General features: G+C 42.2%; 2 protein-coding genes across 2 annotated transcripts; one reads left to right on the top strand and one right to left on the bottom strand.

Annotated features, from left to right (window-relative positions):
- Positions 1–1,151: 1,151 nt before the first annotated feature.
- prdm9 (PR domain containing 9) lies at positions 1,152–5,552 on the bottom strand. The gene is made up of 7 exons (XM_083903438.1): positions 5,442–5,552; positions 5,009–5,116; positions 4,828–4,911; positions 4,267–4,544; positions 4,066–4,133; positions 3,681–3,871; positions 1,152–3,501 (listed from the first exon to the last, which is right to left on the bottom strand). Exons 2-7 carry the CDS (start codon positions 5,103–5,105, stop codon positions 1,400–1,402), a joined length of 2,820 nt encoding a protein of 939 aa, XP_083759564.1. The 5' UTR covers positions 5,106–5,116; positions 5,442–5,552; the 3' UTR covers positions 1,152–1,399.
- Positions 5,553–6,418: 866 nt separating this feature from the next.
- Positions 6,419–12,616, top strand: fbxw10 (F-box and WD repeat domain containing 10; the record flags this gene model as incomplete). Its single annotated transcript, XM_083903690.1, has 12 exons — positions 6,419–6,926; positions 7,626–7,787; positions 8,299–8,429; positions 8,529–8,636; positions 8,745–8,851; positions 8,949–9,155; positions 9,261–9,382; positions 10,305–10,459; positions 10,534–10,676; positions 10,847–10,974; positions 11,206–11,430; positions 12,147–12,616. 12 exons carry the CDS (start codon positions 6,419–6,421, stop codon positions 12,614–12,616), a joined length of 2,466 nt encoding a protein of 821 aa, XP_083759816.1.
- Between the last annotated feature and the right edge of the window lie 924 nt (positions 12,617–13,540).

The raw sequence follows: 13,540 nt of genomic DNA, 5'->3' as shown, positions 1-13,540 counted from the left end.
TTTTTTAATTTTCAAAATTCAGTATTCAATCCCTTAATTTGTTTCGTGCAAGACCAAGATGTTACTTTTAATTGCCAAAAAAAACAAACTCCTCTCTTTCTTTCGCCTAGTTTTGTGACCTTTTTCTTTGAGTTTGTACAGATGTGATACTTTGTGGTTTAACAATCAATTTGGTTTGTAAAAATTTTTATGATGTGTATAACATTTAACATAATATAAAAACAAATGAGATTGAGGGTTGTTGTATATTTTACGTGCTGAAGTCGTGTAAATTGGACTTAGATTGCACTGAAGAAGACGTTACGCAAGGTGCTTCACTGGAGTGGAGGACTAAACGGAGGTGAGAAGTTGTACAAACGATAACCCAACCTTCTTCGGGGGTGTTGTCACTCAACCTTGAAAACCACCTGCTGCCTACCTTTCAGAAGTGTTTGTGTATTTTTTTACACATTAAGACTCAACTAATGAGCCACCAAACCTCCCGTTTCAACCCGTTGTTCTTTAAGAAGGAAGACAAGAGACAAGTCTCCAAAACTGCTGTGCCACAAATGAAAACGGACCTTTTCTTACCCTGTCAAAGTGGATGTTGTCGAGGACTTTGTGTAACCGGTATTAGTTAGGACTACTGATGTGAGAAAGATTACAGGACTTGGATGTTTAAGAAGCAGTTACCAGCAGCAAAGTGACAGATTTGAAGAGCTCTTCTCTAACCAGCAGCTGCTCTTGACACCGCTGTGTAGCACACATGGAAAACACTGCCAGGTTTCTACCTGTTTCAACTTAACGCACAGTTTAAAAATTTAAATTTAGTCTAATTGTGTCAACTGTCATATACCAGTATGTTTGTATAGTTCAGGTGAGACTAAAATATTTTATGTAATATTTATAACATAGTCGAGGTGGAAAACTGAGAGCTAACAAGGACAAATCTGACAAAAGCAATGCAAGAAGTGATCATAGACATTATACTGTGTCATGTTAAAAAAAAGTAGTAGATCTGAGTGACTACAAAAACAAAGATTAATGAATTGAAAAAAAGGCATGGTTATGAGTATTTTCATAATATTAAGGCTTGTACAGTGCACATGCTTTGCATTGTATGTTTTGTGGAATAAATGGTCAACAGTAACGATGGTCAAATTGGTGTTTTTATTTCAAAGCAAGTTGACAAGCTCTTGTTTACATAAATGGGAACCTTCCTTTATTTTCTTTGCAGAAAATGAACACGTTTTTATTCAGAGATACCTTTTACATAGCAGAAAAGAAATTAAAACAGAAAAATCCAACTTTTTAGGAGAAGAAATGATAACTCAACACAGTTAAGTGTGGTTTTAAATACTGCTATGTACAGAAGGATGAAAAAAAAAAGAAAGAAAACAACTCACATTATGTTCTGAGACTACAAGTGCATCTTCTGATGGTGCCTCCTGAGATGGTAGTTTCTTGAAAAGCTCTTTCCACACTGGGTGCAATTGAACATTTTCTGTCCCATGTGAAGCATCTGGTGAGCTTTGAGACTGTGTGGGCGACTAAAGCTTTTACAGCACTCGGGGCAGGTGTACGGCTTCACTCCCGTGTGCTTCCTCTCGTGTCGCTTCAGGTCTCCCGACTGCCGAAAGCTCTCTCCACAGTGGGTGCACAGGTACGGCTTCTCACCGGTGTGAGTTCGGAGGTGCACTTTGAGCTGGCCTGTGTACGCGAAGCTTTTGCTGCAGTGAGGGCAGTGGTGTGGCTTCTCCCCTGTGTGAATGCGCTGATGCTGCTTCAGACCATAGTGGTTTGAGAAGCCCTTTCCACAGTCCGTGCACAAGTACAGGACCTTCACCTGCTGGAAGCAAGAGTGACTTTTGAAAGCTTTGGCGCTTGTGCATCTTTTCCCACAATGCGGGCACACATACTCTTTTTCCGTCTGCTCTTCCTGCAGCTGATCCATCAGACTGTCGGATTCACAGATTGACAGATACTCCACAGGGTGGTGCCTCTTAATGTGTTTGATAAGGTAGCTCTTCATGGTGAAGGAGAACTGACAGAAGGAGCACGAGAAAAGCTCAGACGTGCAGTGATACTTCATACAAGACTTGCTTTTCTGATGCTGTTTCAGGTTACAAGCTGTGGTGAAGACTTTATCACAGTGGTCACATCTGTAGGACTTTGCATTTGTGTGTACCCGCAGCTCGTGTCTCTTCAGAAAGCCAGACTTACTGAAAGACGCCCCACACTGACCACACTTGTGCTGCTTCAAAGCACATTTATGGGATTTGAGATCACTTGGGTTTCCATATGTCCGTTTACATCTCTCACAACTAAACCATTTGTATTTTGTGAACTTGACATTTCTCACACCAGATTCTATTGGTTGAGCCCAGCTCAGATCAGTCGCAGTGGAGCTGGCTAATGGTTTCTTGCAGATACCTCTTCTTTGTTTTGGAGCTATGAGCTTGGTAATTGCAGAAATTCGAGATCCGGCACCAAGTCTCCGAGGCCGCTGAAATGGAGTGTTTTGGACCGATTTATCTGTTTCAGCCACAGAGGTTTGTGGAACGAAATCAGGATCGTTAATTTGATCACTGTCGACAGGCAATGGATTACCCTCCTTCACTGTGGTATCCCCTGAGTTATGCTCATTGGTGTGTTGCTCAAGGGCATCCTCTGAAGGAAAAGCCAGTGAACAGTCAGCACAGCTAAAAGACAGGGTGTTTGGTTCCTCTGGAGCCTCATTTAGATCTTCTTTAGTTTTCTTTTCTTTTCTGTGAACCTGCAGGTGCCTGGTCAGGTCATTGTACTGACCAAAGCATCTCTGACACACGGTGCAGACATATGGCCGTAACTTCTCATGGACAGTCACCTTGTGCTTTTTAAGGGAGGCTTCATTTGTGAAGCTCTTCACGCAGTGTGAACAGTTAAATTGAGAGGTTTCTGCTTCTCCTGTCGATGCATCCTGCGTTTCAGTTACATCCATCACCTCTTGTTGATTCTCATTTACATTCATTTCTTTTGCTTCATCAATTATGGCTGGATCAGCAGCTACAAAAAGTTCTGAGCTTTGTGTGGAGATTTCAGTCTTCCCACTGACATTTTTGCTCCGATTGGCAGCCTTTGGCACAGTCTGCTTCCTGTGAACAAGCTGGTGTCTGATTAGACCACATGCCTGGCTAAAAGTTCGCCTACACTTTGGGCAGCAGTAAGGGCGCCTGTTTGAGTGGACACAAAGTTTGTGCCTTCTGAGGTGTGGCATATGCTTGAAAGTTTTCCCGCAATCTCCACATGTTTTGGAATCAAAAGGATCAACAGATAACACCATCAGTGATGCTACAGCAGTTCCCGAGTCCTCACTTGGGGTGGGATTTTCAAGTTCCGCTCCCTGAGCATCAGGTGTTGCACAGTCCCCTGTGGGCTGCGTGTGGAAGTGTTCGATATGTCGCTGGAGAAAAGCCTCCGTAGTGAAGGAAAGCTGACACTGGGAGCACAAGAAGATCTGAGATGCTGCTGTAGCATTACTCTCTGCAATAAAGAAAAGAGGAAAAACATTACTGTTACACTTCATTTGACATAATAAAGGAATATTAAACTGCAAGACTCCTCTGGTTTCAAGGGCATTATGCAATTAAATTACAGTAGTGTCTAGTACAAAGTAAAAATTACAGCATTTTTGTTGCTACGGAGACTTAGGCAGTAAGTACCTTCAGATTTCAACTTCATAAACCAGAGCTGGCTCCAAGATTCACTGAAATGGGCAAGGAGCTTGTCATTGGGCCACACCATGAGCTCATCACCAGGATGTATGGTGCGACAGCAGTGAAAGAGGATGCTGCCTTTGAACTGGACTGCCAGCAGATTTGACTCGTCTTTATTACGAGCACAGTTGACATACCTGTGCACGACGAGAGGCAATTAGAAATGTTACGTGAAAGAACTAAGTTTCAATACGAACACATGCACCAGAATGTGGTGATTTACAATAATTCCCCTGTCCCAGTATTTTTATGAACATTTGTGACCAAAAAAAAAATCCTTAAGTTAATCCTCCATGTTGGTACAACAATCACAATGTAAAAAATAATTTACCTCATCCAGTTTGAGTGTGATTCTCTGGCAGCATCAATGTATTCATAATCATGCTCGCCTTTATTAATCTGCAGAAAGCATTAGATATTTCTATTAAGACAACACTCATACCAATATAACAACGAGAAGTTGTTGTGTGAATGAGTCTCAACTGCAAGTCCAGACTCATTTTCACTTTCTGCTTGACATATCTTAGCTCACCTCCCAGGAGAATTCACTTGACATGGCATTTTCTCTTGTTGTTACTTCCCCCTCATACGGTCCAAAATGCATTCCCGGACAGACTGTTGGACCGTGATTTATGACCCCAATACCTGCTCTGGGAATGCTAGATCTGCCTATCATCAGTCCATAGGGGAGAGTGAGAAGAGCTCGCTGGGGGACACCAATGTTCATTGGGAAGTCGAGGACAAAAGCTGGGCCATTAATGTTGGCAGGATCACTGTGCTCCTGGAAGAGAGTCAAACACTCCTCGCAATCTGGGAAATATACAGAGGAGGAAAACAGAAGAATACAGTCAATGTTCTTTATCATTATCCATATCCGTAAACTACCACAATAATAACCTTGTTGCTATGCCATTGACACATTTAAGCACAATACACAAACAATAGCTACTTTTTAAATTTCTGGTTCAAGGGAATGTTATTGGTGGCAAAAATGGGAAGAATTCTGTGCCTAAAATTTTCTGCAGATGTAGGTTAGGCAAGTCCAAATAATATCATATTCTGGTGGTAAACAAAAAACAATAAACATGCTTACGAAAGCCATCATTAGCCTCTGGGTTTTCTCCCTTCCCCAAAGTATCCAGTAACTTCTGGACGGTTGCTTCTGCTGGCTCTAAAACTTAATTCACAACAAAAACACTATTTTAGAAACATTTATAGTGAGTTAAGTCAGCTCTCTTGGCATAACAAACAACACCCCAACATGGAAATTGTACCTGGTGGAGTGTTGTCATCAAATGGCGGTGGCTCCTCTGTTACAACAACCTCCTCGGTTGTCTCAACCCACGCCACCACGTCACTCCCGCCCGACATGAGTGCAGACCCTGTGCAGTAATTAAACCATTAGCGCAATATGTACGGTTGTCATAGTCAAGCAAACACACATTGTCAACAGACATAGCAGACCAGACGTTAGCACGTTAACCCAACCCAAAAAGTAGCGTAGCTGGCTAACATTACAGACCATAAAGTACCATAGTCCCGTGAAAGATCTCCTGTCGTGAATCTATTTGGTTAGCGTAGCTTTGATATGCTATAGTTCGCTCGTCGATGCTATGTGGCTACTCCAGAAGCATTAGCGACATTAAACTCTCATTGTTCTACACACACTGACACTTTCTGCATTCCTACAAATAAACCCGGACTTACTTTAGTCGCCGCGGCTTTGTGCCTGATATTAATTGTTGTCAACAAACCGATACTTTACTCGTTCACATGCTGGTCTTTTAGTCGACAACAAAAATTGTTGGCGTTCTCAATAGCTCCCCGGAAGTAAATACAATTCCCTTTCAGCATAAAAGTAACAGTTCCGGTCGTCCTTCAAATTAAAATGGTGACATTAGAATGACCTGGGCTGCTCACATAATGACACTTTTACACCAAGTCGAACAGCCGATATCCAGACAGTAAGTAAAACAAGTAAAAGCATTACTATTATCACCACAAACACCAAAAGAACAGCACGCAAACGCACACACTATACCTCACTGTATGCTTCATTAAGAGTGCTAGCAGTAATCGCGGCAACAGCGCCGCTGGTGTAGTGGTATCATGCAAGATTCCCATTCTTGCGACCCGGGTTCGATTCCCGGGCGGCGCACAGTGTTTTATTGCTTTGGATGTGATAGCCGAAATTAAATCCCCTATTTATGTTATGTCATATACATTTTTCTCATACAATCAATAACATTTTTTTTATTATAATTCACACACTTGAAAGAGCCCAATGCTTTGTCAATGTTGTATTAGACTATATTTTGTATGAAAGGGTTTTCTGCATTCACCAAATAAAAATGATGATGATAAATGAGCTCATAGTATTATTTTGTCCTGATGATGGTGTGAGAAGTCATATGAGTTAAGGTTTCCTTATACGTCCTTTAAAAGTATCAAATCGGTTACTTGGTTACACGTTCCCTGAAAAGTTTACTGGGCAACAGACAATGCCCTGTAAACTGTCTGCATGCAGCCGTTGCCTAGGCAACGACAGAGCCTGGCGCTGGTGTACGCGGACACATATCGTCATCCGTTCCTTTTATCTTCATTTTTTTTTTATCTCTCACACAAAAAGTGAACTTTTTAGGCGTTGAGTAAAGACAGGAAAAGAATCAATGCGTGAAGGCAACATGAACAGCGTGGATGTGAACAACCGCGAAGCGTCAAAGAAGATGAAGTTTGACTATAAATCCAAGGTGGGATGCGCAAAAATGTGCGGCTTGTGTCCCGCGTGCGTCTTTGCCCCCAAACCTGCGGGTCGCACTCAGTGCCTGTGGAAGGTGACGGATGGACACAGGAGGAGCTTCGTGGTGGAGCTGCTTATACGCTGCAAAAACACCCTGCTGCTCGAAAGCATCCAGAATATGCTGAGCGTAACGTCGTGGACCTTATTCCTCTACGGTCGGGCGAGAGTGCCACCACGAGTTAGTAAGGGTCGCACCAAAAACCCGGCGTTTCTGGAGGAACCACCTGACGTGGATATGAAGGAGATCTGGGACTGGTTCAGCAGCTGTCCAGACTGGATCAAATCACTTTATCTTTGTCGTCTTTTTTCGCTCTGTGACTCGGAACTTTTGCGCACGTTTGCCAACCTAACCAACGTCCTTTTGGCAACACTGAGAGCGGTGCAGCGTAAACGTGAGTTGAGGGCGCTGTTAAAGGTCCAGTGTGTAAGATAGTAAGTGTTGATTTGGCTGTCTGCTCTGCCGCAAAACTAGCTTTTTCCTCTAATTATAACAACAACAATAATAATAATCAATAGGGTTCTTGCACAGTCGTGCTCGAACCCTAATAATAATAATAATAATTTTACAACAGGGGAGTGCTATTTACCTCCATCCATCCATCCTTCCATCCATATTCTACTGCTTATCTGAGGTTGGGTACATTCTTAGAAATAAGGGTTCCGAAAGGGTCCTTCTCCAAGGGCTGAGGTTCCACCTGGAACCATTTACTTCTGAAAAACCCTTTCAAACCCCTTTCCTGAATAAAGGATTTTAAAAGGGTTCTTGGTGGAACCCTTACAAAAAGGTTCTACCTGGAGCCAAAAAGCGTTCTCCTATGAGGACAAGCCAGAGAACCATATATGGTTCTACTTAAAACTTTTTATTTCTAAGAGTGTATCAGGGGACAGCAGTTTGAGCAGAGAAGGCTTTCTTACTCATTCTTACACACTGGACCTTGAAATAACCTGCATGGCTTTACATTTAGTCTAATGAATTAATTAAATAATAATAATAATAATAATAAAAAGATTTTGGTGCTGTGACATATGAGCATTGCAATTTAACTTTTCAGTCATCATAATCTAATCCCATCAATATATACCATTTCCAGTGAGTAGCTGCAACACCGGCGGGTCTGAACAGGACAAAGATGAAGACTCGGAGGATCCCGCGGTCATGGCGGATCTTGGATCCTCCAGATCCATGTCTGGAGTGAGCCGATACAGAGACTTCGTGGGCTGCCTACCTGTCAATTTGTCTAAGAGCATACTGGGTAAATCATTTGCTCACTACCTTTTGCCACCTTAAGGATAGCTGAAAATACTTACTTATACTAAGATATGTGTTTTTTTTTTTCCAACTACACATGGATATTTATTTATTCAAAAATATGCTTTGCCAGATCCATCCAATTCGAGTGGGTTGTCCTTGGATATATCAACAATGTTAAAAGCCTTGCAATGCTCTCATTGACATCTGCAGTCTAATGAACCCTTTTTGGCTCCAGGTAGAACCTTTTTATAGGTTCCACCTGGAACCCTTTTGGAGGGTTCCACCAAGAACCCTTTTAAATCCTCTATCAGGAAAAGGGTTTAAAGGGTTCTCTGGATCAAAATGGTTCTTCCTGGAACCATTATTGTTACCAAGAACCTTTGAAAAACCCATTCTTTGGGAAAGGGTTTTTCAGAAGCAAATGGTTCCAGGTAGAACCTCAGCCCTTGTAGAAGGACCCCTTATTTCTAAGAGTGTAGTAGGCCTGACTGCACATGTATGTCTCCCAACAGGTCTATTAGAAGAACCCACTTTGAAAAGCTGCCTGAAGGTTTGTCGTCGCTGGCATCATCTTGTGAAAGAGACCATGGAGGACAAGAAGTTCAGAAGACACTTCCAGGATCAAACTGAGGCAACGATGAATGTAGGACATGTGTATATTTGAATGTGTTCGGGACAAAAATACGAGATAGATTTCATTGATGCAACAACATGTGTATGCCATTGTTTTTGTCTGTTCCAGAAGTACAAAGGCATTGATCTAGTCCTTCCCGCTTACGCTAACATCGTTGAAGTCCATGTGCCCACACATGAGGATGAAAAAGCAGATATTCATTCAAGTTACGAGAAGGTTAACAAATCAAAACTGCACCTTCATTCATCTCAGTTTGCGAATCATAAATATGTTCTCAATATACTGATTTTTGTTGTTGTTGTCCTGGTTGGATTGATTTCACAGATACAGCCATTTGAATCTGCTTATGCCAAATTCAAAACCAAATTTGTCCAAATGGAGGAGCGAAATGTTTATTGTGGTGCACATTTTGCCAAAGTCCTGCTGATGAAGTAAGTTGACAGTATGTAATCCGTGTTAATGTCTTAACCCTGCACGTGTTTGTCATGTCCGCGAGCTGACAACTACGGTTGTGGTTGGATTTGACAGAGAAGACCCCCATCGAGTGTTGGACTACAGAGGCAGAGCGTACATGGCCACAGCGTCCAAGGACTGTGCCGCGATTCTGTATTACGTCGCGTCCGAAGCGGTGTCGATGGTGTCTGTGATGAAGGGCCACGTCGGCACCATCCGGGCAGTGCTGCTCTGCGAGGACAGAAACCTGGTGATAACTGCGAGCTGTGACGCCAGTATAAGGTGAGGAGGAGATGAGAAGAGTTAGTGCACAAAACGTGGGGATGACGCATTGCCTTCTCATTTTGGTAGTTCCACTGCTTAATTGGTGTTTGATCACGCCTTTAGGTGCTGGAATTTGAAGACAGACTTGTGTGAGATCGTGCTGTATGGTCACACTGGCACTGTTAACTGTCTGGATGTCCATGCTGATAGACTTGTCTCAGGGTCGAAAGACTGCACAGTGAAAGGTAAACAGGCTTTAATATGACGCCTATTAAGTTTCAGATGAATGAACACACAATACAGTGTGAGAGTAACAGTATTTGGTATCTGAGTGTAAGGATATTCCAACCAAATGGCAAGTGGTCATAAGTGGCCACATTTACGATATGCAACCAGGCTCCGATTGGCTAATGCCAGCTGTCAGTCACTATGTGCAGTACTTAATTGTCTCCTTTCCTCTAAATGAGAGCATCATTTACAACATAGAGCTGAATCTAGCCATTGAGACCATTTACTCCTCAGGAAAATGTTTACTGATGTTATAAATCAAGTGCAAAGTAGTTGAAATGGTCTTTTTTGCAACCAGCAGATTTTCTTGTGCCCATCGGCCCCTGTGCTGCTACTGTATACACACAAACATATCCTCATTCACATCTGATTGTGTCACTGTTTCTGTTCCCAAAGACCAAACGGAAGCAGAATGAGAATGTTAACCACAGAAATCGCCAAAGGTTTCTCACTGCAGCTTCTAAGTTACACAAGAAAAGGACAGATGAACTAAAAAGTGCTCTGAGAGCTCATGTCTCTCCAGTCACATACTGTATAATGACAATTTGGGTCAAGCATGGCTAGCGCTAAATATTTTATGCAATCAATTCAGAAGCCTTTGAGTAATTCTGCTAGAATACAAAAAACAACAACAACAACAAAACCAGGCAAACATTGTACCTCCACACCCTCATGTATGATGACACTGATGATGGCATAGGCCTAACTGCAACCACACAATCAATCATTATGAGAAATTATACTTCCAAACAACTGGTTTCATTTAATGAATATTCTAATTAGGGGCGGAGCATAATAAAAATAATAATCCTGTAGGCTTTGTATGATAGTGCACTTTTGATGTAAACTCTGAGCTAAACCTATAAACCACACCAACAGTGTGGAATCTGCAAACGGGGAAGCATCTTCAGGGTTTCAATTTCAAGCACCCAAACTCCATCCAGTGTGTGAAGATCAACACAACTAAAGTGTTCAGCAGCTGTGACCGAGGCCTTGTCAAGATATGGAACTTGGAGAAGGCATCAATACTGAGGGTGAGAATATGTCCACCTGTCTGTCTGTCTGTCTGTCTGTCTTATGCTTACATGTCATACACCCATTCCTCCAGGTGATTGATGCCCACAGGAGCCCGGTCAAGTGCTTGTTCTTCGATGAATGGCATCTTCTATCTGGGGACGTCAATGGTCAAGTCATGGTGTGGAGCACCAACTGTCAGGTTAAAGAGTGTCTAAGGACCTTCAGCCACCCAAAGTAAGCAAGTCATTGGAGCAGATATACTGTATATATCAAAAAAAAATCCCACAAACTTTCTTCAACATTAGTTTTGTTGTCATTTAAATGTCACTTGTTGCCTATTCGTGACATTATTTGCTGCCACAGCAATGAAAATGTACTTGCATTGATTGCTGACTTTTCTGCAGAGAGGTCAAATCTCTGGCGCTCATCTACCTGCGCGTCGTCACTGGCTGCGTGGACGGAAAGATTCGCATTTTTAATTTCCTCACCGGCGATTGCTTGCGAGACATCACAGTGGAGCCTAAGCCGGGATGTATTCTGTCCCTGCACTTCCTTGACAACAGGTGAATCACACGCACTGTTTATTTCTTTTATTATTTCATTTCGCTATTGCTATTTATTTTTTGTTAGTGTGGTTTTCAGATAATATATCACTGTAAGTATATAATTATCTCTCTTGTTCCCTCTCCCCCCCTCTCTCTACCTCCAATTAGTATATTGATAAACACAATATCCTGTGTGAAAGTTTACCACTTTTCCAAAGTGTTTTGGGATTACCCCAACTCAGCAGAGGAGGACCAGAGTATGGCGCCGACTCAGGACGGGGAATCTGCAGCATCGATCAGAAAGGTTACCTTTAACGATGCCATGGCAGAGGAAACTTCGCCCAGCCGAAGGATATACACGAGTGACAGCAAGAAGCCAGAGATAGCTGAGCTGCTTAAGCGCACGCACTTCCTGATTCCTCCCTCTAAATGTCAGACTCAAGGTACGTAAGCTCATGCGTGCGTCACGTCCATAATATACAGTATATAAAATGGATGCAGTCCTCTTCCCTTTTGATGCCACGAGATTCATTGGACGAAACCAGCTGTCAATCGCACTGGTGTCTACTCTATAATGTGTCCTCTAACGAGAGTCGTTGTTGACATGTTGACATTTTGTGAACAGAAGTTCAGAGGTGTCTTGTCCAACCAGGCGCCCATTGGACAATAGCAGCTGTCAATCACAGTGTTGTCTACTCACATGGACCACATTTATCATCTATTTTGCTCTAAATTGGAACGTTATTTACAAAACTGATTGATGATTGAGACCAAAAAACTTAGTAGTTTTTCCTTACCTTGGTCGAGGGTCTAAGGACAGACGATTTTACCAACCCTGTGGAGCCCTGTGAGACAAACTGCGTTTTGATTTGATTTGAAAAACAAAGTGGGACGTAGACTCATTTTCCTATAGACCTCAAATCAATCCAGAAGACTACATTGTCATATACTATAATCTATATACATTGTCATATACTATAATCTATAATATATACATTGTCATATACTATATTATAGTATATGACAATGTAGTCTTCTAGTTTGATTTGAGGTCTATAGGAAAATGATGTCATATAGTCTATGATCATGACTCATGCCTTAAGTAGGAATATTCTATGATAGGTTCGTCCTTGTAAATTTTTTGTTTTTCCATTCCCAGTTAGACAACGTTGTAAGACTGCTCCACAATCTGGGGGTCGGACTAAAAAGGCAACAGGTGAACAAACAAACAAGTGGCCACTCAGAGCCAACACCAGTCAGAACGCACAACAGGGCACGGATGAGGTCGACGCCAACGACAGCATCGACAACAGCAACAACACCGATTCCTGGTCTAGTTGCACGCCACAGGATTCACTGTGCTCCGACTCCCAGGCTCTGCGAACGATCAAGCAGTCTCGCGTTCCTTCGCTGCAGAACACGCGCGACGGACAAGCGAGGAAGACAAAGAGCCGCGTCCAAGGTCTGGAGAGGGATGCCGGTCAAAACGCGGGTGTCACCACGAGGAAACACCACCGTAGTGTATTTTCTGGAAAAGCGCAACCTCCCAGTGCTGACGTGCCGAGGGCAAAGGGGAGAGTTGGTGCCTTCACAGCAAGTGCCAAAAAGCAGCCAAAACCTTCTGCGTGAACATGCAGGACTTTGATCTAGAATCATGCAAGTGAAGGTTTGAATGTGGTGTTTCAATAAATCCCCACCAGAGGTCAGTGTTGTATGAACAATATCATGGCTGTTGCAGAGACTATAGAGCTATTGTATAGCAGTTATGTTTCGCTTCAAATTTAAATTAAATTTAAGGTAGTTTTATTATATTTTTGTGTATCTTTTTGTTTACTTTTCCAAAGTGTAATGTACCATGAATTTCCATATAAACTGTCTATTCAGTTCACGTGAATGGGTAATAGATTGATTGAATAAAAAGTTTGTGTATTCATATTTTTCTAGATTCTAGATTCAGTTCTCGATTCATAGCTGAAACCTTTTCAATTAAGTGTTTTATTTTTAAGCCTAGGTTTTGAGTCTTTTGATAAATATTATTTTTGAATTATCATATTCGAGTGGAAGCAGCATATTATAATTGCGTTTTGTATTACACAGCTTATTCTTCAACCACCAACATCAAATCTTTCTGTTTTGTTTTTTTTTGTTACTTGTGCCATACTTCAAAAAAAGATTAGGGGAAACGATCAGAGGGAAGTTCGTCCAGTTCAGAGCAACCTTTAACACTGCCACCTGCCCTCTAGCCTCACTGCCCTTAGGCCATCATTAGGGGTAAGGAGGTTGAATTTCAAGGCAGGAAAGTCTTCTCCTTTGACAGCAGTGTCAGTACAACAGCTGGGCAGCTCTGAATAACAAAAGATTATGAGGTGAACTGACTGTGCAAGACGTCCCATTCTGGAGATTGCTTGCTTTCAGGGTTGCTCTGCTGCTAATTTGATTTGGTCTGTAGAAAAAAGGGGGATAATGGTGTCTCCCCCACTTTTTTTCCTTCTTGTGGCAGTGTGACGTAGTGACACAATGCTGCCAGCCCAAGCGTAGATTCATCAGGCTGCA

This window comes from Microchirus variegatus (genome assembly GCF_963457635.1).
Source record: "Microchirus variegatus genome assembly, chromosome: 17".
Lineage (NCBI taxonomy): Eukaryota > Metazoa > Chordata > Actinopteri > Pleuronectiformes > Soleidae > Microchirus > Microchirus variegatus.
Note: the sequence above shows the minus strand (reverse complement) of the source record. Positions and strands in the feature narration are given on the sequence as shown.